The 21762-nt window shown below is 41.9% G+C and overlaps 1 protein-coding gene across 3 annotated transcripts in view; it reads left to right on the top strand.

Annotated features, from left to right (window-relative positions):
- cpne5b (copine Vb) overlaps positions 1-21762 on the top strand; it is a 304129-nt gene that overhangs the window by 119731 nt on the left and 162636 nt on the right. For all 3 annotated transcript variants that reach the window (XM_060910664.1, XM_060910665.1, XM_060910663.1), the window contains one exon: positions 15062-15125. In XM_060910664.1, coding sequence (XP_060766647.1) covers positions 15062-15125 — 64 coding nt within the window. The remainder of the gene's footprint in view (positions 1-15061; positions 15126-21762) is intronic.

Below are 21762 nucleotides of genomic sequence, written 5' to 3'. Positions count from 1 at the left end.
TGTCGGTCAGTCCTCCATCCACCAGGGATCAGATCATGTGTGTCCGGATCTTCGCGGTCCACTTCTGAAATTGCGTGTGGGTATCTGATGAGGATGAGGTTGTGCATGACACAGGCGTGCCCAAGTCGGCACGACACCGTCCGAATTGCGCAAACTCATCGTGCCAATGCGGGAAGTGCATAAACTATGCGCAAACTATGCGTGAACTCGTCGTGCCAGTTCGTGAATGTGGACGGGCACGTATTCGTGAACTCGTCGTGAACTATGCGTGAACTAGTCGTGAACAGTGCGGGAGCCTCCCAGTTCGTGCCCCAAAATGGCACGACTTGCCACGACAAAATCGTGGCCAAAAGTCGTGCAAGTGTCAGCCTAGGGACAGTCTGGATGGTCCTTTTTGTTTTTGGTCTGGAGCACACGGTGTCCGTCCCTTACAAAAAAGACCTGGAATACTGATTCGTCTGACTGCAATACATGTTTCCACTGTGTGGTGGTCCCAGATGCCTCCAAGCCCAGAAACAGTTAGCTTCCTTTTTGCACAGTAAAGATTTAACTGGCAATTGTTGATGTAACTTTGTATTGTAGCTTGACAAAGGTTTGCCAAAGTCATCCCGAGCCCATGTGGTTATATCAGCTATAGATGAAGACCGTTCTTGATGCAGTGCCGTCTCAGGGATCAGAGCTCACAGGTGTTCAGATTAGGCTTGTGCCCTTGCCCTTTACACACCGAAACTCCTCCAGATTCTTTGAATTGTTTAATGATATTATGCACCATGGAGGGTGAAATATCCAAATCCCTTCCTATTTTTCTTCGAAGAACATTGTTTTTAAACGTTTCAATAATTTTCTCACGCATTTGGTTGACAAACTGAAGATCCTCGACCCATCTTTGCTCCTCAAAGACTCGGCCTTTCCTGGATATTGATTTTGTACCAAATCATGATTACAATCACCTGTTTCAAATCACATCATTATTTAATTGTCTTACCTCATTACTAGGCGGCACGGTGGTGTAGTGGTTAGCACTGTCGCCTCACAGCAAGAAGGTCCAGGTTCGAGCCCCGTGGCCGGCGAGGGCCTTTCTGTGTGGAGTGTGCATGTTCTCCCCGTGTTCGCGTGGGTTTCCTCCGGGTGCTCCGGTTTCCCCCACAGTCCAAAGACATGCAGGTTAGGTTAACTGGTGACTCTAAATTGACCGTAGGTGTGAATGTGAGTGTGAATGGTTGTCTGTGTCAGCCCTGTGATGACCTGGCGACTTGTCCAGGGTGTACCCCGCCTTTCACCCGTAGTCAGCTGGGATAGGCTCCAGCTTGCCTGCGACCCTGTAGAACAGGATAAAGTGGCTAGAGATAATGAGATGAGACCTCATTACTAGCCCTAAATTTCCCCATCCCAATTTTTTTTTTGGAATGTGTTGCAGGTCTGAAACAAATGAAATGAAGTTGACCAGACAGAACATGAAATATCTTGGGTTCATACCCTCTGCAATGAAATACAAGTCAAAGTAAATTTGAAATCATTGTATTCTTTTTTTTTTTTTTTAATTTGCATTTTTCGTACCATCCCGACTTTTTCTGCTTTTGGGGTTGTATATTCACAGAATTCACAGAATCATAGCTTAAGGGTTTGTGTATGATACCCTGCTAACATGCATGGGTTATGTTCTTCTCTTGTCCTTCATGAATATTGGTAGCATATAGGAATGGGTTCTTTTGTAATGAATTAACAAAATTAATTATGTATGAAGATCAGCGTAAGATCACAAAATCCTGCACTGATCATGTGGTGTTATATTAAAGTTAAAAGTTAAAGTCCTTCCCACGCCCAGTACCTGGTATTCCTAGGCAGTCTCCCACTCAAGTACTAACCAGGCCCAACTCTGATAGTGGCGCATCGGGCGGCGCCGATCTCCGTTTCCGTAGCCCTCGGCCTCTCGCCTATTACATAGCTAGGGTTACAGTGGGGGGCTAGTCCTCTGGTAACCACGAGAGTTTAACTCCCCATGCGCATCTGTATTGCAGCGTGCCTTGCCAAATGGTAGTGGGTACCATTTTTTATGATGGTCTTTGGTATGACCCGACCGTGAATAGAACTCCCGATCTCCCGATCGGGAGGCGGACACGCTACCACTAGGCCACTAGTCGGTTGTGTTGTTATATAGAGATGGTTATTCATTATGGGCTGTATGAGTTGAATTACATGCAAGGAGTGAGAATTGGTATTAAGACCTCAGGTGCAACTACAGACTTAAGCAGTCTTCTAAAGTTTCTTGAGAGTTGTGTACACGGGGCAGAGTTTGATCAAAATGGAGGTGTGCCTCAGTTACAAGGGCGGCACAGCGGTGTAGGGGTTAGCACTGTCGCTTTACAGCAAGAAGGTTCTGGGTTTGAGCCCAGTGGCTGACAGGGGCCTTTCTGTGTGGAGTTTGCATGTTCTCCTGTGGGTTTCCTCCAGGTGTTCTGGTTTCCCCTACAGTCCAAAGACATGCAGGTTAAGTTAACATGGGGCAGCCATGGCCTGAAAGTTGAGCTGAAGTGCCCTTGAGCAAGGCGCCTAACCCCCAAGTGCTTCCTGGGTGCTGTAGCATAGCTGCCCACTGCTCTGGGTATGCATGTGTTCACTGCTTCAGATGGGTTAAATGCAAAGGAGGAATTTCACTGTGCTTGAGTGTACGTGTGACGAATAAAGGCTTCTTCTGACTCTGACTCTTTTTTTTTTTTTTGGCACTATATCAACTTCAGTGAGGAACAGACTCAATCCAGTGCCACAGCCAGACTAAAATTAAGTTATGACAGTGAATTAATTAGGGATTAAATTCATAGTATCGATCCTTTAGTACGGAAGCCGCGAGAGGCCCTTCATGTAATCTTTTTTTATTCACCTTGTTATTCCGAGATAACGACATAATTCAGGATCTCGAGAAAACAACACAACTAATTCGAGATCTCGAGAAAACAAAACCGTTATTCCGAGATAACGGCATAATTAATTCAGGATGTTGAGAAAACAACACAACTAATTCGAGATCTCGAGAAAACAAAACAATTATTCCGTGATCTCGAGAAAACAAGACAATTATTCTGTGATCTCGAAAAAACAAAACAATTATTTCATGATCTCGAGAAAACAGCTGAGATTTCTAGCAGAGCTGAGACGAAGCCGGGCCAGTCTTCTGCGGAGGTGCCGCGGACTAATTTTGAAATGATCCCTTATTAAAAGACTTAATGCAATCTCTCCCTGTGTCAACCCCTGATCAAAATATTGCCTTATTAGGTGATCGATTATTCCAGACATTCTAATGACCAAAGTTGCGTCTATACAGAATGAGAAATAGCCCCAAAGTCAGCACATCACAAGTCTCTTGGCGCACCTGAATGAACCATTTCTCAGCTGTTTACTCGAGATCATGAAATAATTGTTTTGTTTTCTCGAGATCTCGAAATAACGGTTTTGTTTTCTCGAGATCTCGAATTAGTTGTGTTGTTTTCTCGAGATCCTGAATTAATTATCTCGTTATCTCGGGATAACAAGGTGAATAAAAAAAGGATTATATGAAGGGCCTCTCTCGGCTTCCGTACTTTAGTGTCCGTGAAAGTTTTATTTTTTTGCACTGACGTTGGAGGAGACAACATCTTAATCTGAGACATTGTTCTTCTCAAGGACCAAATTATTCACGCATAAAGTTATGAATGAATTAAAAGTGAGCTGTAAGTGTAGCGGGTGCTTACACGGTCAGCTTATCCTTCAAACCATTGGCATGATTTCTTTACAGGAGAGTGAATCGAATCGCCAGTATTTTATTAATTTGACAACTCAAAATACTGAATTAAAAGCATGATAAAATACCCTACAATGTGCACACGCCTTATGATTTCATGACCTTGCATTAGCATCTCATGACTACATGAATTTGTGAACACAATGAACAATATTAAAAGAAATAAAATAATAGGATGTGCTGGATCGATTGCTATTTTATGAGCTGCCACAGAACGAGGCCGAGCTACACTCATCGGCCACTTGAACAGAAACTTGTTCTTAGATTCCTGTTCTTGGCTACAAGAACCCAATGTGGTTTTCTGCCATTGTATGCTGAGATGCTTTTCTGCTCACCACGGTTGTAAAGAGTGATTATATGAGTTGCTGTATCCTTCCTGGCAGCTCAAACCAATCTGGCCGTTTTCCTCTGACCTCTCTTATCTTTTTTTTAAACTTGAATTTTTATTGGATTTTTTCATTCAACTACAATAATACACAAAAAACAAACAACAAAGAAAAAAAACCCTTCCATTAACAGCTTATAGGTCCTCCCATTCAGTCACAATGCAACAATTCTGTCTTGTTCAGTTGTCATGACTATAATTTCTAGTGGTATCATCCTTACCCCTTCTGTAATAATTCCATTTCTCCCATTTCCTTTCAAACCGTTCCTCCCTCATTCTCAAGGTATGTGTGAACCTCTCCATATCATAAATCTCCTCCACAATGCTCAGCCACTGATCTCTAGTTGGGGGGTCTACCTTATACCAGGCCCTTGTAATTGCCTTCCTGCTAGCCACCAATAATACTTTCACCAGGTATTTATCTTCTCCTTGTACCCCCTCTTGTGGGATGTTCCCCAGATATAATACCAAACAAGTCTTAGGTATCTCATATCCCAGAATCTCCCTCAGCACACTCCAGACTCCCTCCCAGTATCCCTCCATCTTTTGACATTTCCAAAATACATGTGTATGGTCTGCCTCCACTTGACCACACAACCTCCAACATGATTTCTGATCTGGTGTGTATCTCCCCTTAATCTTTGGTGTTATGAAAAACCTTATAATGTTCTTCCACCCAAATTCTCGCCATACCCTGGAGCTAGTGGCTGAGTGTTGAACCTTGCACACTTTATCCCAGTCATCTTCTGTTATTTCTATTCCAAGTTTTTTTTCCCATTTTTCTTTAATATAGACAGTTGAATTACCCCCACTGGCACCTATAGCTTGGTATAGAGCTGAGATTTCTCTACATTTTCTCCCTTCGTATGCGTTTATCATTATTTTAATAATCATATTCTGTTCTTTGGGTTCTTCTAACTTTATTTCCTTTAAATAATAATCCCTCACCTGAAAATATCGAAAAAGTTCGTTTGCCTCCAAATAAAATTTCTCCCTTAAAGGAACAGTCCACCGTACTTCCATAATGAAATATGCTCTTATCTGAATTGAGACGAGCTGCTCCGTACCTGTCCGAGCTTTGCGCGACCTCCCAGTCAGTCAGACGCAGTCAGACGCGCTGTCACTCCTGTTAGCAATGTAGCTAGGCTCAGTATGGCCAATGGTATTTTTTGGGGCTGTAGTTAGATGCGACCAAACTCTTCCGCGTTTTTCCTGTTTACATAGGTTTATATGACCAGTGATATGAAACAAGTTCAGTTACACAAATTGAAACGTAGCAATTTTCTATGCTATGGAAAGTCCGCACTATAATGACAGGCGTACTAACACCTTCTGCGCGCTTCGGCAGCGCATTGATACGGAGCTCAGATATCAATGCGCTGCCGAAGCGCGCAGAAGGTGTTAGTACGCCTGTCATTATAGTGCGGACTTTCCATAGCATAGAAAATCGCTACGTTTCAATTTGTGTAACTGAACTTGTTTCATATCACTGGTCATATAAACCTATGTAAACAGGAAAAACGCGGAAGAGTTTGGTCGCATCTAACTACAGCCCCAAAAAATACCGTTGGCCATACTGAGCCTAGCTACATTGCTAACAGGAGTGACAGCGCGTCTGACTGCGTCTGACTGACTGGGAGGTCGTGCAAAGCTCGGAGAGGTACGGAGCAGCTCGTCTCAATTCAGATAAGAGCATATTTCATTATGGAAGTACGGTGGACTGTTCCTTTAAAGCCTGAAAACTCTGCATTTCCCCCCTCTCAACTAGTGTGCATATTGCTGTAATACCCCTATGTGCCCATCTCTCAAAGCCCCAATCACTAATTCCTGGTTTGAATCTCTTGTCATGGGTTATCCCTGACCTCTCTTATCAACAAGGCGTTTGTTTCCACCCACAGAACTGTCGCTCACTCAACTCAATGATTTTTGTTTTTCGCACCATTCTGTGTCAACTCTCGAGACTGTCGTGCGTGAAAACCCCAGGAGATCATCAGTTTCTGAAATACTCAAATAAACCAGTCCATCTGGCTCAAACCAACACCCATGCCACAGGGAAAGAAAGTCACACTTTGAGATCACAATTTTTCCCGTTCTGATGTTTGAAGTGAATATTAACTGAAGCTCTTGATTTGTATCTGCATAATCGTCTGCATTGTGCTGCTGTCAAGGGATTGGCTGATTAGAGAACTGCATAAAACAGCAGGTGGATGGGTGTTTCTAATAGTGAGTGTATTTCTCATTTATATATTTTCATGATAGTCTTTTAGTCTTTTTTTTGGGGGGGTCATGTGAAGCCATGGCCTAATGGGCAATGAAGCAGCTTTGGGACCAAAAGGTTGCTGGTTTGATTCCCTGGACCAGCAGGAATGGCTGAAGTGCTGTTGAGCAAAGCACCTAACCCCCAACTGCTCCCCAGGCTGCTCTGGGTACGCTGTACCATACGTCTCTGTGGGTAAGAGTGTCTGCTAAATGCCGTCAACGTAACTGTGGTACAACAAAGCACTTGTTCTTCCTTGCCCGGTCCTCATTTTCTTTCCTAAACGCAAGTGCTTGTATTTAACGTTGGTGGTCTGTTGAAAATCCCATCTCAAACACAGCCACACAAGAAAACTCTAGCAAATTTGGAGGCATGAGCTCCACACAGGACATTTGCATAATCTTCTTGGAAGCCCAGGAAATCAATTTAAGCACGCGTAGCCTGCGTATAAATAGCGATGCAACTTTTGGACGCAAGTCTCCGACTGTAAATATGGCCCTATGTGTCAGCTAATCACTGTCTGTAGGAAGATGGTACATTCCTTCATTCCATCCATATTTCCAGGCTGTACTTTACAGCTCACCAGCTGCTTATAACGTCATCTGCTCTTAAATCTCTTAAATTTGTATCTTTCATTGCCAGCATTCTGCTATATATCCAGGCTGAAGTGACTGCCTACCCTGGAGAGTTTGATAAAGTTGCTTTCATTTTGTGCCTTTTGTGCTTTCGTGATTGGAGCCAAGCCTGCTGTGCAGCTGTATTAACAACAGCAAGCTTGTCTTGTCAGATACCAAATACCCATTTCTGGCCCGTAGCCCATCCAACGTCTAAAATGTGTGTGTGTTTGTGTGAGAGAGGGGGGCATTTTAATGTACCTGAGACTACAGTGATTCCATATACAATTCAAAAGACTAGATATCAAAATGTCCATAAATGTAATTATATTTGCAAATGCATATTTAGTGAGTTGAAAGGGATCTAATGTGTTGTGATCAGGCTTGTAGTACTTGAGTCCAGGACTCGGACTTGAGTCCGACTCGTGCCCTAATTTTAAGGACTCATGACTCAACTTGGACTTGAGCACTGATGACTTGGACTCGGATTCGTGCATTAACTGCATTCGGACTTGTAAACTGGAGACGAGGACTCTGATTTTTTCTTTATTTTTTGTAACATGCCATAATAATTTGGCACAAGATATTTATATCTACATTAATTTTGTACTAATTTCATGCAAAGAGCGTCACACCTGCACGCCTTGGCACGTGCATCAGATAGGCTCTCGGGCGCGCTCTGGACAGCGCCGTAAACGACTCACACCTGCAGGATTAAGGCGCAATCAGTGCGCCTATATAAAAACTATGAAAACGCACTTACTTTGCGAAGTATTGAGTTGCGTTGCTGACACATTACCCAGCCTTATTTCCTTGTTTGGTTTCCTGATCCTTGATTTCCCTTTTCTCGTCTTTCATTCTGCCGAGTCTACGATAGCCTGTTTGTGCCTCGCTTGACCTATCGCCTGTTTCACCGTTTTACGATTTTGCCTGCCTTTCTGGATTGTCTTCACATGTATTAATAAACACACCTTCTGCACTTACACCCGTCTCCCAACCATCTCTGACAGAATACTTCACACTCCCTGACAAAGAGAAGCACGTTCATCTGTTCATACGTCATGTTCAGGAACAAGCTAATGTTAATGGCGCTAACACAGCCACCGTCAAACGGTGCGGTTGGAGTCTTGTTCTTGGACTCAACTCAATTTTTTTTTTAATGACTTCGACCTGACTCGGACTTGAACACTGGGGACTCGAGACTGGACTCGGACTCAAGGTTTAGTGACTTGACTACAACACTGGTTGTGATTTCTCTGAGATATGCAATATTTCATTTACAAGTGGGATTTAGATGGCTAGGGCTCTGGCGTAATTATGAGCATTATTTATTGAAGGTTATGACACTTTCTGGGCTGCTTGAGTGTTATGACAACTGACAAACATCTTTTGGAATTTTGGAAATGAACCTCACTTGGCAGATTATGAAGTCCACTGAGCTACAGAATCAGTTCCCAGGACCTTTGAATGTAAATCAACTAGAAAGTGTGATAAAAAGCTGGTGTCATGTCGCCCTATGGGCTACACCAGCTCTAATTAAAGCACTGCCATATTGTTCTTTAATTCGGTGAGGAATCAATGGACAGAACGTTGTCACTGTTAGTTTTGTATTCTTGACTGCTCATTTAATTGCTTAGATCTAGTTTAATTGCAAGCTTAATGTTCCATATCCTTGTGCGGTCTGAGATATAATAATAATATCAAAATGATATAAAGAGCAGTAAAGTCACAGAAGAATGATTTGTTGTACTGTTCATTCTGGAGATATGATACATACAGTAAAGTATTGGAGAGAACTATGAGACATAGAGCACAATGTCTAATGGTACAAGTAATCAATGGATGATATGGATACAGCTGTGCTCCAGAATGCCAATAATAAATCTGAAATCACAATGAAAATAACTTGAGCTTTGTATTGAAATTCAATAAAAATTAAAGCCGAACTACAGTGGGGCAAAAAAGTATTTAGTCAGCCACCAATTGTGCAAGTTCTCCCACTTAAAAAGATGAGAGAGGCCTGTAATTTTCATCATAGGTACGGTACACTTCAACTATGAGAGACAGAATGGGGGGAAAGAATCCAGGAAATCACATTGTAGGATTTTTAATGAATTAATTGGTAAATTCCTCGGTAAAATAAGTATTTGGTCACCTACAAACAAGCAAGATTTCTGGCTCTCACAGACCTGTAACTTCTTCTTTAAGAGGCTCCTCTGTCCTCCACTCGTTACCTGTATTAATGGCACCTGTTTGAACTCGTTATCAGTATAAAAGACACCTGTCCACAACCTCAAACAGTCACACTCCAAACTCCACTATGGCCAAGACCAAAGAGCTGTCAAAGGACACCAGAAACAAAATTGTAGACCTGCACCAGGCTGGGAAGACTGAATCTGCAATAGGTAAGCAGCTTGGTGTGAAGAAATCAACTGTGGGAGCAATTATTAGAAAATGGAAGACATACAAGACCACTGATAATCTCCCTCGATCTGGGGCTCCACGCAAGATCTCATCCCGTGGGGTCAAAATGATCACAAGAATGGTGAGCAAAAATCCCAGAACCACACGGGGGGACCTAGTGAATGACCTGCAGAGAGCTGGGACCAAAGTAACAAAGGCTACCATCAGTAACACACTACGCCGCCAGGGACTCAAATCCTGCAGTGCCAGACGTGTCCCCCTGCTTAAGCCAATACATGTCCAGGCCTGTCTGAAGTTTGCTAGAGAGGATTTGGATGATCCAGAAGAGGATTGGGAGAATGTCAGATGAAACCAAAATAAAACTTTTTGGTAAAAACTCAACTTGTCGTGTTTGGAGGAGAAAGAATGCTGAGTTGCATCCAAAGGACACCATACCTACTGTGAAGCATGGGGGTGGAAACATCATGCTTTGCGGCTGTTTTTCTGCAAAGGGACCAGGACGACTGATCCGTGTAAAGGAAAGAATACTGTAAATGGGGCCATGTATCATGAGATTTTGAGTGAAAACCTCCTTCCATCAGCAAGGGCATTGAAGATGAAACATGGCTGGGTTTTTCAGCATGACAATGATCCCAAACACACCACCCGGGCAACGAAGGAGTGGCTTCGTAAGAAGCATTTCAAGGTCCTGGAGTGGCCTAGCCAGTCTCCAGATCTCAACCCCATAGAAAATCTTTGGAGGGAGTTGAAAGTCTGTGTTGCCCAGCGACAGCCCCAAAACATCACTGCTCTAGAGGAGATCTGCATGGAGGAACGGGCCAAAATACCAGCAACAGTGTGTGAAAACCTTGTGAAGACTTGCAGAAAACGTTTGACCTCTGTCATTGCTAACAAAGGGTATATAACAAAGTATTGAGATGAACTTTTGTTATTGACCAAATACTTATTTTCCACCATAATTTGCAAATAAATTCTTTAAAAATCAGACAATGTGATTTTCTGGATTTTTTTTCTCATTCTGTCTCTCATAGTTGAAGTGTAGCTATGATGACAATTACAGGCCTCTCTCATCTTTTTAAGTGGGAGAACTTGCACAATTGGTGACTGACTAAATACTTTTTTGCCCCACTGTACATTTTGTTCCGAGGCATCGCTTTGGTTTCCACAGTGATGAAAACCAAGATGAAATAAAAACTGCACACAGCTGCATGCTCTGGGTCCAAGGAGAATATGGAGCCTTGTTGTCTTCCAAATATTATATAATGATATTTGAACATGTGAAATGTCCATGTCCATGGTTTTAATTAAACAATTGCATGCAAACTGAACTGTGTGCATCATCTGCTTCCTTTTCCTTAATCTTGTTAAATTGGCATGCCAGTGAAGATCATATTAATCCACGAAGCCAAAACCCCAGATTTCTCTGCTTGGACATACCATCGCAATATCACGTTCATTATAGAAGATGCCGCATTTAGATACACTGAGGAATCCGTGTTAACATTTCTGTGGCAGCCTTCTTCTGTTTAAGTACTCCATCCATCCTGAGATGAAGGTAGGTCTATAAACCAGAACAAATCAAAAACTGCCATCACTGATAGAGAATCATTTTTTTTTCCAATTCAAGAATCACTTTCTTAAAATAAAAGTCCCATGGGTCAACAGACTTATTGTGCTTACCCTTCGCCAGCTTTTTTTTTTCTGAAATTGGATTTGGAGAAGGATGTCAGGTCATCAAGAATGTGCAGCCTTTTGAAGAGTTTGTCTTGCAGAGGTCAGGGTTATAATGATGATTGAGGCCTGGGAAACTGCCCATTTCACCTATTTTTGGCAGTCAATAGCAAACAGTGGCTGGTTTCTGTTGTGTCAGGATGTGATGGCAACTGGTAGCCAGCTGTGGTAGATGGAGCTTGACCTTTTTTGAGCCAATCATTTGAGAGTCACGTATCGATCTTCCTGGTCTGTATACGTCCTTTGGGACCACTGCCTTAGAGGACACAAAAACCATTGGCAGTCCATCAGCAGTATTGTCACACCAATGCAACACTATTGGAAAGTGAAAGAGACATTTTAATGGTCAAAACCCAGCAGGCAGTTCCCGTTGTAACACAAGACTGTTGTATCTTTCACTGGAGCCTGGAAGGTGGGAAAATAAACTTTTCAAAGAGCAAAAGTGTGCAGAATAATGTCAACAATAAATAGAAAAAAGTTGTGCGTTTTTGTGCTAATGTATCAATAACACATAAGCCGATAAGACCAATAAGAACTAATGCACCAATAAAATTAGTCGGCATATTCGTAATTCATGTAACATTGAATATTAAATAGCTACATTTGGGTATTTGCTGCAACAATGAGATTTGTTAGATTTAAAAATACCATTGAACTTGTTACGTGAAAAGGGAAAATGTAGCGGTGTAGCATTTTGTCAAAAAAAAAAAAATTAGCGTCTTACTGAAAATGCCACATTATTTTGAAAAAAACTCTTTGTACTACTACTTGTAGCTCGATACTTCCCAAAACAACTTGTAAGCCTTATATGTGGAAGTCGAAAGTAAGTTACGCCATCATAATGCTTGTTGAGATTTGGACTGTAAAAGACAAAATGTCGTTTCTCATATCCTATGACTTTATTGAAACTCTTTACCCCAGGATATTACAAAACAGCCAAGCATGAACAGCATTACTGGTTTTTACTGACACAGACCATCATAGCTTACGAATATCTCGGTAGGCTTGACCTTTACTTGATTCATCTCTTATAATCTCTGCATGCAGTGTTTTGGCTTTCTCATATCCAGCTTTTATATCGTGACCTTTTCTAAGGGGTTTGGACAAAACAGGTGCTGTTGCATTCACACTGATTTGGCTGAGCAAGAGTACCTTTTCCATACAACAAGCCTTTCAGAGTATATACCTGTTGGAACAGACTGATAACCATTACTGATCTCCTGATATCCATCTATTATCCGTAATCGCTTATCCTGTGCAGGGTCGCGGGCAAGCTGGGGCCTATCCCAGCTGACTATGGGCAAGAAGCCATGTCGTCAAATCATCGCAGGGCTGATACATACGGTACAGTGGCTTGCAAAAGTATTCATCCCCCTAGGTGTTTGTCCTGTTTTGTTGCATTACAAGCTGGAATTAAAATGGATTTGGAGGGTTAGCACCATTTGATTTACACAACATGCCGACCACTTTAAAGGTGCAAATTGTTGTTTTATTGTGACACAAACAATAATTAAGATGAATAAACAGAAATCTGGAGTGTGCATAGGTATTCACCCCCTTTCGTATGAAACCCCTAAATAAGAGCTGGTCCAACCAATTCACTTCATAAGTCACATAATTAGTTGATTAAGATCCACCTGTGTGCAGTCAAAGTGTCACATGATCTGTGTATAAATCAACCTGTTCTGGAAGGACCTGGACTCTGCTACACTACTAAGCAAGCAACATGAAAACCAAGGAGCCTCCAAACAAGTCAGAGACAAAGTTGTGGAGAAGTATAGCTCAGAGTTGGGTTATAAAAAATATCCCACACTTTGAATATCCCAGGGAGCACCATTAAATCCATTATAGCAAAATGGAAAGAATATGGCACCATTACAAACCTGACAAGAGAAGGCCGCCCACCAAAACTCACAGACTGGGCAAGGAGGGCATTAATCAGAGATGCAACAAAGACACCAAAGATAAGACTGAAGGAGCTGCAAAGATCCACAGCAGGGATGGGAGTATCTGTACATAGGACCACTTTAAGCCGTACACTCCACAGAGCGGGGGTTTATGGAAGAGTGGCCAGAAAAAAAAAGTCATTGCTTAAGAAAACATGTTTGGAGTTTGCCTAACAGCATGTGGCAGACTCCCCAAAGACATGGAAGAAGATTCTCTGGTCAGATGAGATTAAAATGGATCTTTTTGACCATCATGGGAAATACCATGTGCGGCACAAACCCAACACCCTGCGAACACCATTCTTACAGTGAAGCATGCTGGTGGCAGCATCATGCTGTGGAGATGTTTTTCATCTGCAGGGACAGGAAAGCTGGTCAGGACTGAAGGAAAGATGGATGGCACTAAATACAGGGCAATTCTGGAGGAAAACCTGTTTGAGTCGGCCAGAGGTTTGAGACTGGGACGAAGGGTCACATTCCAGCAGGACAATGAGCCTAAAAATACTGCTAAAGCTACACTGGAGTGGTTTAAAGGGAAACATTTAAATGCCTTGGAATGGCCTAATCAAAGCCCAGACCTCAATCCAATTGAGAATTTGTGGCATAACTTGAAGATTGCTGTACACCAACACAACCCATCTAACTTGAAGGAGTTGGAGCAGTTTTGCCTTGAGGAATGGGCAAAAATCCCAGTGGCTAGATGTGCTAAGCTAATAGAGACATACCCCAAGAGACTTGCAGCTGTAATTGCAGCACAAGGTGGCGCTACAAAGTATTGATTTTGGGGGTGAATACCTATGCGCACTCCAGATTTCTGGTTTTTTTTTCATCTTAATTATTGTTTGTGTCACAATAAAACAACAATTTTCACCTTTAAAATGGTAGGCATGTTGTGTAAATCAAATGGTGCTCACCCCCCAAAATCCATTTTAATGCAACACAAGAGGGATGAATACTTTTTCAAGACACTGTAGATACAAACAACCATTCACACTATGGTCAATTTAGAGCCACCAATGAACCTAACCTGCATGTCTTTGGACTGTGAGGGAAACCCACACAGTCATGGGGAGAACATGCAAACTCCACACAGAAAGGCGCCCGTCAGCCACTGGGCTCGAACCCAGAAACTTCTTGCTGTGAGGTGACGGCGCTAACCACTACACCGCCATCCTGATAACCAGCCTTGGGAAATCAAAGCAAATATTTTAGTTTTGTACATTGTTGGGGGAGACAAATGGCTGCTGTGTGGTGATGTGATATTTGAAGATGTTTAAACATCTGGGTCAGGTGTTAGTAAGGTTTTCTATCCTCTCATTTTAAAACAAAGTCTTAAACAGATTTGGGTTGGAGCTTCAACACAGGCATGACTAACGTGGCTCCACAAGAGCCTTTATTTTTTTGCCAGAGGCTCCCAGTGGGGAACTTGGCCATCTGGAGGAAAGCACTGCTAATGAAATTGTTGTGCAACTCGAGCAGGGATGGACAAGATTTTTTGACTCTGGAGGACAGTGTGTGCAGACCGCTGGGCATTCATCCATGTGTTATACTATAAACTCCACTGCATGGTTTGTGGCTTTTACTGTCAGTAATCTTACTGCCTCCAGTCACATGGCATCCTTTTCCCGACTACTCCGAGTGCCGATGAAAGAAAACCGAGGCACTATGAAATCCTTTCATGAGTCTCGGAAATGTGTAACAGGCAGTAAAATAATTTCAGATAGCCCATCGTTTCAGGGTGGCAATAAAGAGAAACATGAAGCCATGTTGTATCTGATCTGATTTGTTCTTTAGATGTTTACAGGGAATACAGCAGACATTGTGTGCATTTGGAAGTTCATTTTATGCCTCACTACTGGAAACCTAGCACGGGATGCTGTTACATCTGTTTCTCACTTTATAAGAGATAACACTCTGCCTTGATTGCAGGGGGATCCCTGGGAAGAAGTGTGGAACCATCATCCTGTCGGCAGAAGAGCTAGGAAACTGCAGGGTATGTATACTAGCGTGATTTTTGTTTACAAACATGATTAAATATATGGTGAACAAAGGTGTCCTGACAGTATATGAATGCATTTGCACTCTATATAGTGTACGTTTGTACTCTTAGTACTGCTTCTGGTACTACAGTACTCGGGTATACTAGTACACCATTAACCAGCACTGACTCCCAGATTCACGAGAAGACCATAGACTCTTTCTTGAGCAATTACAGGTTTTTACTTGTTTATTTATCTTTATAATTAATGTCATGTTCAGCAGTGTCCAAGATTTACAGTACCACTCAAAAGTTTGCACGTCCCGACTCAATCATCGGTTTTTCTGTATTTTGACTATTTTCTAGATCAGGGGTCACCAAACTTTTTTCTCTGGGGGCCACATTGTCGTTCCTGACTGTGATGGAGGGCCGGGGTCGGGTCAGCTATATAACATAGAATTGTATGACCCAGACAAATATGACCACCAGCAGGCCTCATTGTGTAGTAGAGATTGCTAGCCTGGCACAGCCATCCCCACTACTACAGTATATCCACACTATTATATCAACACTTGATTCCTGGCACATGTTTATCTTTACTAGTGGTTTGCAAAAGTAGTAATCGAGTGTTCACACTTTGTTTTAATTTGAAATACCACAGATATTCCATTTATTTATTTTCTAATAAAAATAACATCAAAGCTGTCAAGGTAAGAAACATCTGCCTAGTTGAGGTGATTGACACTGGCAAAGGTGAGTGGAAAATTATAAATTGTAGGTAGGCCTGTTGATATTATTAATAATATTAATAGTGTGCAGCACTTAATAAAGGTCAAATAAATAGGCCTATCAAATAAATACATTTAAAAAAACAGTGAAATTATAATAATATGAGCAATAGATCACAGCAGTTGTGCTGTGTCCTGCACGTCATTGCTCTCATCCATGGCCAAAGCAAAAAACTCGAATTCTGACGCTTTCTCATTCAGCTGGTCATACATGTTGTCCCCCAAATCTTCGGTTCGCCTGGTCATAGTAGGTGCGGAGAGACACCGCGTTGAGCGCATCCTTCTTGTCGGGACACACCTCCTCGGCCACAGCAAGCATGCATACTTTAACAAAGTCCCCATCAGTAAACGGCTTTCCATGGGTAGCTAGTAGGTGAGCTACCTTATAGCTAGCTCGGACAGCAGCCTGGTTGATCTGGGTTTGGCGAAGGAATACATTCTGTTGTGCAGCCAGTCCGCATTTCATCCTCCGAATCCTGTCTTCTCTTGTTTGCCCTCGCAAACTAGCATACTCTTTGTGGCGGGTTTCGTAGTGACGACGCAGATTATATTCTTTGAAAACTGACACACTTTCTTTACATACAAGACAAACTGCACGGTCCTTACACTGAACGAAAAAATAATCAGTGGTCCACTGTTCTTTAAAAACTCTGCACTCTCTGTCAGCTTTTCGCTGACCGCTAGCCATTTTGCTGTCCTGAACACTGACAGTTCTCTGCGCGTGCGCTGCCTGTCACTGCTTGATCGCGAGCATATGACGAAAATTTGGAAAATATGAATAGTTCATTTTATAACTAAATATCAATTTTAAATTGATAAAAACAACAAAATACAAGATGCAGACATATTTGCCAAAAAGCAATTGAAAAAAAAAATAGGCCATAACCACTTTTGGGGATTGCCTCATAGGGCCGGTTCAAGTGGTGGGGGGCAGAGGGGCTAGGGGGCCTGTCTAAGGGGGGTGGCGGGCCGGAGTCGGCCCGCGGGCCGTAGTTTGATGACCCCTGTTCTAGATTGTAGAAGAATACTGAAGACCTCAAAACTATTAAGTAACATATGGAACATATTTAACAGTTATTCCATGAAATCGAGTCATACAGGAGCTGATAGCCGATGAGCACCTAGTCAGCTATAAGCCATGTATGACGAGATTGAGTGGAATAACTGTTTTATTCTATCTACATTCAGTGGATTTTGAGAAACAGAGCATTGTTTATTTTTATTTTTTGCAAATTCGATAAATAAAACTTTATACAAAACGTCCGACAAAACCATTTCCGCTTAGACATTTTCGTTGACCCTTTTTCATTCCCGTTTCCGGTTGAGAGTACGCCGTGCGCATTCTGGTTGCTGGTTCTCACCAGAACTTTTTATTTTATTTTCTCTTTTGTTTTTCTTTTTTGTGTTTGTGTAGTTTGATGTTTGTTTTTGTTTGAATGTTTTGTCCGCCGGTTGTGGTGTAGCTCTGGACCCAGTTTTGGGCGTCGGTTCCCTCCAGGCCTTGGTTTGCCGTGGGTGATGCCTGTGCTCCTCGCTATGGACTGCCATGAGCTTGTTGCTCATTTTAACATCGTGGTTGTCCAGCGCTCTGTGCAGCAGTGCTTTAGTGCTTGGCGTGATGTTCTGAGCGATGTTACTCAGTAGCGTCACAGCGGCTGTGCAGGCGGTTTGGGACATACTGTACCCGTGCTCTGCGTGGCGGTGCGTCTCTGCTCGCTTTGTGGATACATGGCGCGGTGTTCCAAGTGATGTTGCCCGATGCCGTTGCGGCAGCTGTGCTGGTGGTGTGGGACTTGTTTTCGTGCACCTTTTGGTGGGACTGTGGCTGCTACACCATTGGAATGACATCCTGACTTTTATTTGGTGGACTTTTTTTTTTCTCCTCATCTCATCTCATCTCATCTCATCTCATCTCATTATCTCTAGCCGCTTTATCCTGTTCTACAGGGTCGCAGGCAAGCTGGAGCCTATCCCAGCTGACTACGGGCGAAAAGCGGGGTACACCCTGGACAAGTCGCCAGGTCATCACAGGGCTGACACATAGACACAGACAACCATTCACACTCACATTCACACCTACGGTCAATTTAGAGTCACCAGTTAATCTAACCTGCATGTCTTTGGACTGTGGGGGAAACCGGAGCACCCGGAGGAAACCCACGCCGACACGGGGAGAACATGCAAACTCCGCACAGAAAGGCCCTCGCCGGCCCCGGGGCTCGAACCCGGACCTTCTTGCTGTGAGGTGACAGCGCTAACCACTACACCACCGTGCCGCCCATTATTATTATTATTAGAATGTGAACAAACTGGCGAAATAACAGGAGCAAATTGTGAAAATGCTATAATAATAATAATAATAATAATAATAATAATTCTTGAAAAATAAAAAAAGTTACGTTCTTCCCATCAAATACTTTTATTTTTTGTATTTTGGGAGGTTTTCTTCTTCTTCTTTAGGTGTTTTTTTTATTTTATTTTATTTTATTTTTGGCTGTTGGCAAACCAGCTTAAAGGTGCATTATGGCCACTGACTGGGCTGGAGTGTGGAACAGGAGATATTGGGTGGGAAAAAAAAATCCAAAAACTATATTCTTTTATCTATTTCTGTTTCTTTTAAATAACTGATCATTTTTGGGGTTTTGTTTTCGAGTAGAGTTTTTAATTCGTCCTCGATTGGTTCAGCAACACGCGCCGCCATTTTGTTTTGTATGAGCTGATATCCTAGTAGTAAAGTAGCCAATCAGAGTGTGCGATTGCTGATATCCAGTGAATGTGGAAAGAATAAATTGAATTATGTGGTAGTTTAAAAAAAAACAAAATATGTTTCATATTTCTGAGTCTTCAAAGTAGCCAGCGGTTACCTTGATGACGCTTTGCACACTAGTGGCATTATCTTAATCAGCTTCATGAGGTAAATACAGTCAGTAGCCCTATTCCACAACTGTAGTAATCCATATTATATCAAAAACCGCTCAACTAAGTAAAGAGAAATGACATCCATCATTACTTTCAGATATGAAGTGTCTTTTAATGAATAACAAGAAAGAAAAACCATTGAATTATAAGGCCTGTCTAAAGTTTTGACTGGTACTGTATGCTGTAATTAAATTCTGAGTTGACATGTTTTCATCGACAGATCAGTCTGTTTTCACTTTGGTTAATGGTTTCCTACATCCCTCATCTTATTAGATGATGTTTGATGGTTCACTGCTCGGACTGGGGTTGAGGTCAGTTGTCTAATTACCACAAAAACAGCCTACAATTTAAGCATACTTTCACATCATTGAACCCCAAGTACTTTTCTGACAGTAAATATATGCTGTCAGTGGTCAGTTTATTATGTACACCTACGGTACGTTATAGCTGTGCATTTTATCTGGGACATCTACCACATAAGTGCACTTTGTGGGTATTTTTAACCTCCTCAATGTCAGTGCTGGGTTAAGAAACAGTTTGCCAATCAAAAAGGTCCAGACAACAGTTGTGTTACAGTTAAAAACTGACACCAGTGAGGGACTGGAAGATTATTACCACACTGTGCATAGAAAAAGGATGTCTCCATCTTTAATTATTCGATCCACATTCACTGGATATGAGCAATCGTGCGCTCTGATTGGCTGTTCTACTCCTAGGCTATCAGTTCATATACCATGAGTAAGAAAAAACTAAACAAAATGGCGGAGCGTGTTACTGACCCAACCGAGGACGAAATAAAAACTCTGCTCGAAAACAAAACACCCAAAAATACAAAAAAAAGTAACAAAATATGGAATAATAAAAGTATTTGATGGTAAGAATGTATCTTTTTTTATTTTTCAAGAATTATTATAGCATTTTTCACAAATTGCTACTGCCATTTCGCCGGTTTGTTTACATTCTAAGCAGAAATTAATTTGTCTGACGTTTTGTATAAGGCCAAATAAAAAAAAATAGTGTGTTTCCGGTAACCCGACCGACCGAGAATTTCGGCGGCGAAATTGCCAACCGTAAAGTTTTTATTACAAATTTCCCTCAATATTTTAGTGTAAGCGGCGTTAGTTTGTCATAATTTTTTGTTTCAACGCATTCAAGTTGTGAAAGAAACGATAAAAAGTAAAATGTTTCGCCACTTCTATCAGCCCTCCTGCATAAACATGGAAGCGCACTCGTATACTGAAGGAGGAAGGCAAAACTGAGCTGAGCCGCCATTTTGAATCCTCATTCAAGGGTGTAATGCAAATTGCTTCCTCTTCAGTATACAAGTGCACTTCCATGGCAGGGAAAAACACTACATTTTGCCGCCTATGTAGTCCCCTATTTATTCAAATAGGAGTCATTCAGGATTCAGCCATGTTTTTGCTCGGTGTTTTTGCTCGACCCAAGTTCTACAGTAGGCTAGGCTAGGCCGTCTGCTTTTAATGGAAGTAGCCTAGCCTAGGACGTTATTTTCACGTTATTTCTTGATAAGGTGTTTTCATGTTATTACATGAAAATATCATGAAATAACGTGATAATTTCGTATCATGAAATTACGTGATGTTATGTTATTACATGATAAATATATTGTAAAAATGTGATAACTTTGTTAACAATATCTTTTCACGTAATTACTTGATTCTAAGCCAATTTTTTTTGAGTGTGGCAGCAATACGCTTCCGTAGATCATAACTCGAACTCTTGCGATTTTTTTTTATTCGTTTAAAGATTTAAAACACGGCGGCACGGTGGTGTAGTGGTTAGCGCTGTCGCCTCACAGCAAGAAGGTCCTGGGTTCGAGCCCCGGGGCCGGCGAGGGCCTTTCTGTGTGGAGTTTGCATGTTCTCCCCGTGTCCGCGTGGGTTTCCTCCGGGTGCTCCGGTTTCCCCCACAGTCCAAAGACATGCAGGTTAGGTTGACTGGTGACTCTAAATTGACCGTAGGTGTGAATGTGAGTGTGAATGGTTGTCTGTGTCTATGTGTCAGCCCTGTGATGACCTGGCGACTTGTCCAGGGTGTACCCCGCCTTTCGCCCGTAGTCAGCTGGGATAGGCTCCAGCTTGCCTGCGACCCTGTAGAAGGATAAAGCGGCTAGAGATAATGAGATGAGATTTAAAACACTTTTATTTTATTATGATGTGTGGTATAAAGGATTCTGTGCCAAAATACTATTTTGTAAGATGTTTACTTGTGTTAATTTTTTCGAACAAAATAAAAAAAAATTAAGAAAAAAAAAAAACGTTTTCCTACCTACCGACCTTATTTTAGTATTTCATGTTACCTGAAACACACTATCTTTTTTTTTTTGGCCTAAAGTTTTTATTTATCGAATTTGCCAAAAATCAAAATAAAAATGCTCCGTTTCTCAAAATCCAGTGAATGTGGATAGAATAAAACAGTTATTCCACTCAATCTCGTCATACATGGCTTACAGCCGCTATCAGCTCATGTACGAGTCGATTTCGTGGAATAACTGTTAATTGTACACAAGGTAGACTAACAAGCTGACAATAACCTTTCTTCAGAAGCTCGGCACTGCAAAAAGTGACAGCAAGTGAAAATATCTTGAATATAGTCAATGTCTTCTAGTATATCCTATTATAAGACTGCAAAAAATAAATCAAATAAGGCTATTAATCCTAGTTCTAAACATTATTACCTCCGCCAAGGAGATTATGTTCTCGGTAGCGTTTGTTTGTTGGTTTGTCTGTTAGCAACATTACGGAAAAAGTTATGAACGGATTGCTCTGAAATTTTTTCCAGAGGTGTGACTGGGCGCAAGTAACAATCCATTAAATTTTGGCACTGATCCGGATCACCTTCTGGATCCCGGATTTTTTTAAAGGATTCTTGGCGGAGGTCTCCGCTCTCCGAGTGCTTTTCTAGTTACAAGCTTTAAATCTTAT

The sequence above is a fragment of the Neoarius graeffei genome, chromosome 26 (genome assembly GCF_027579695.1).
Source record: "Neoarius graeffei isolate fNeoGra1 chromosome 26, fNeoGra1.pri, whole genome shotgun sequence".
NCBI classification, from domain to species: Eukaryota; Metazoa; Chordata; class Actinopteri; order Siluriformes; family Ariidae; genus Neoarius; species Neoarius graeffei.
Note: the sequence above shows the minus strand (reverse complement) of the source record. Positions and strands in the feature narration are given on the sequence as shown.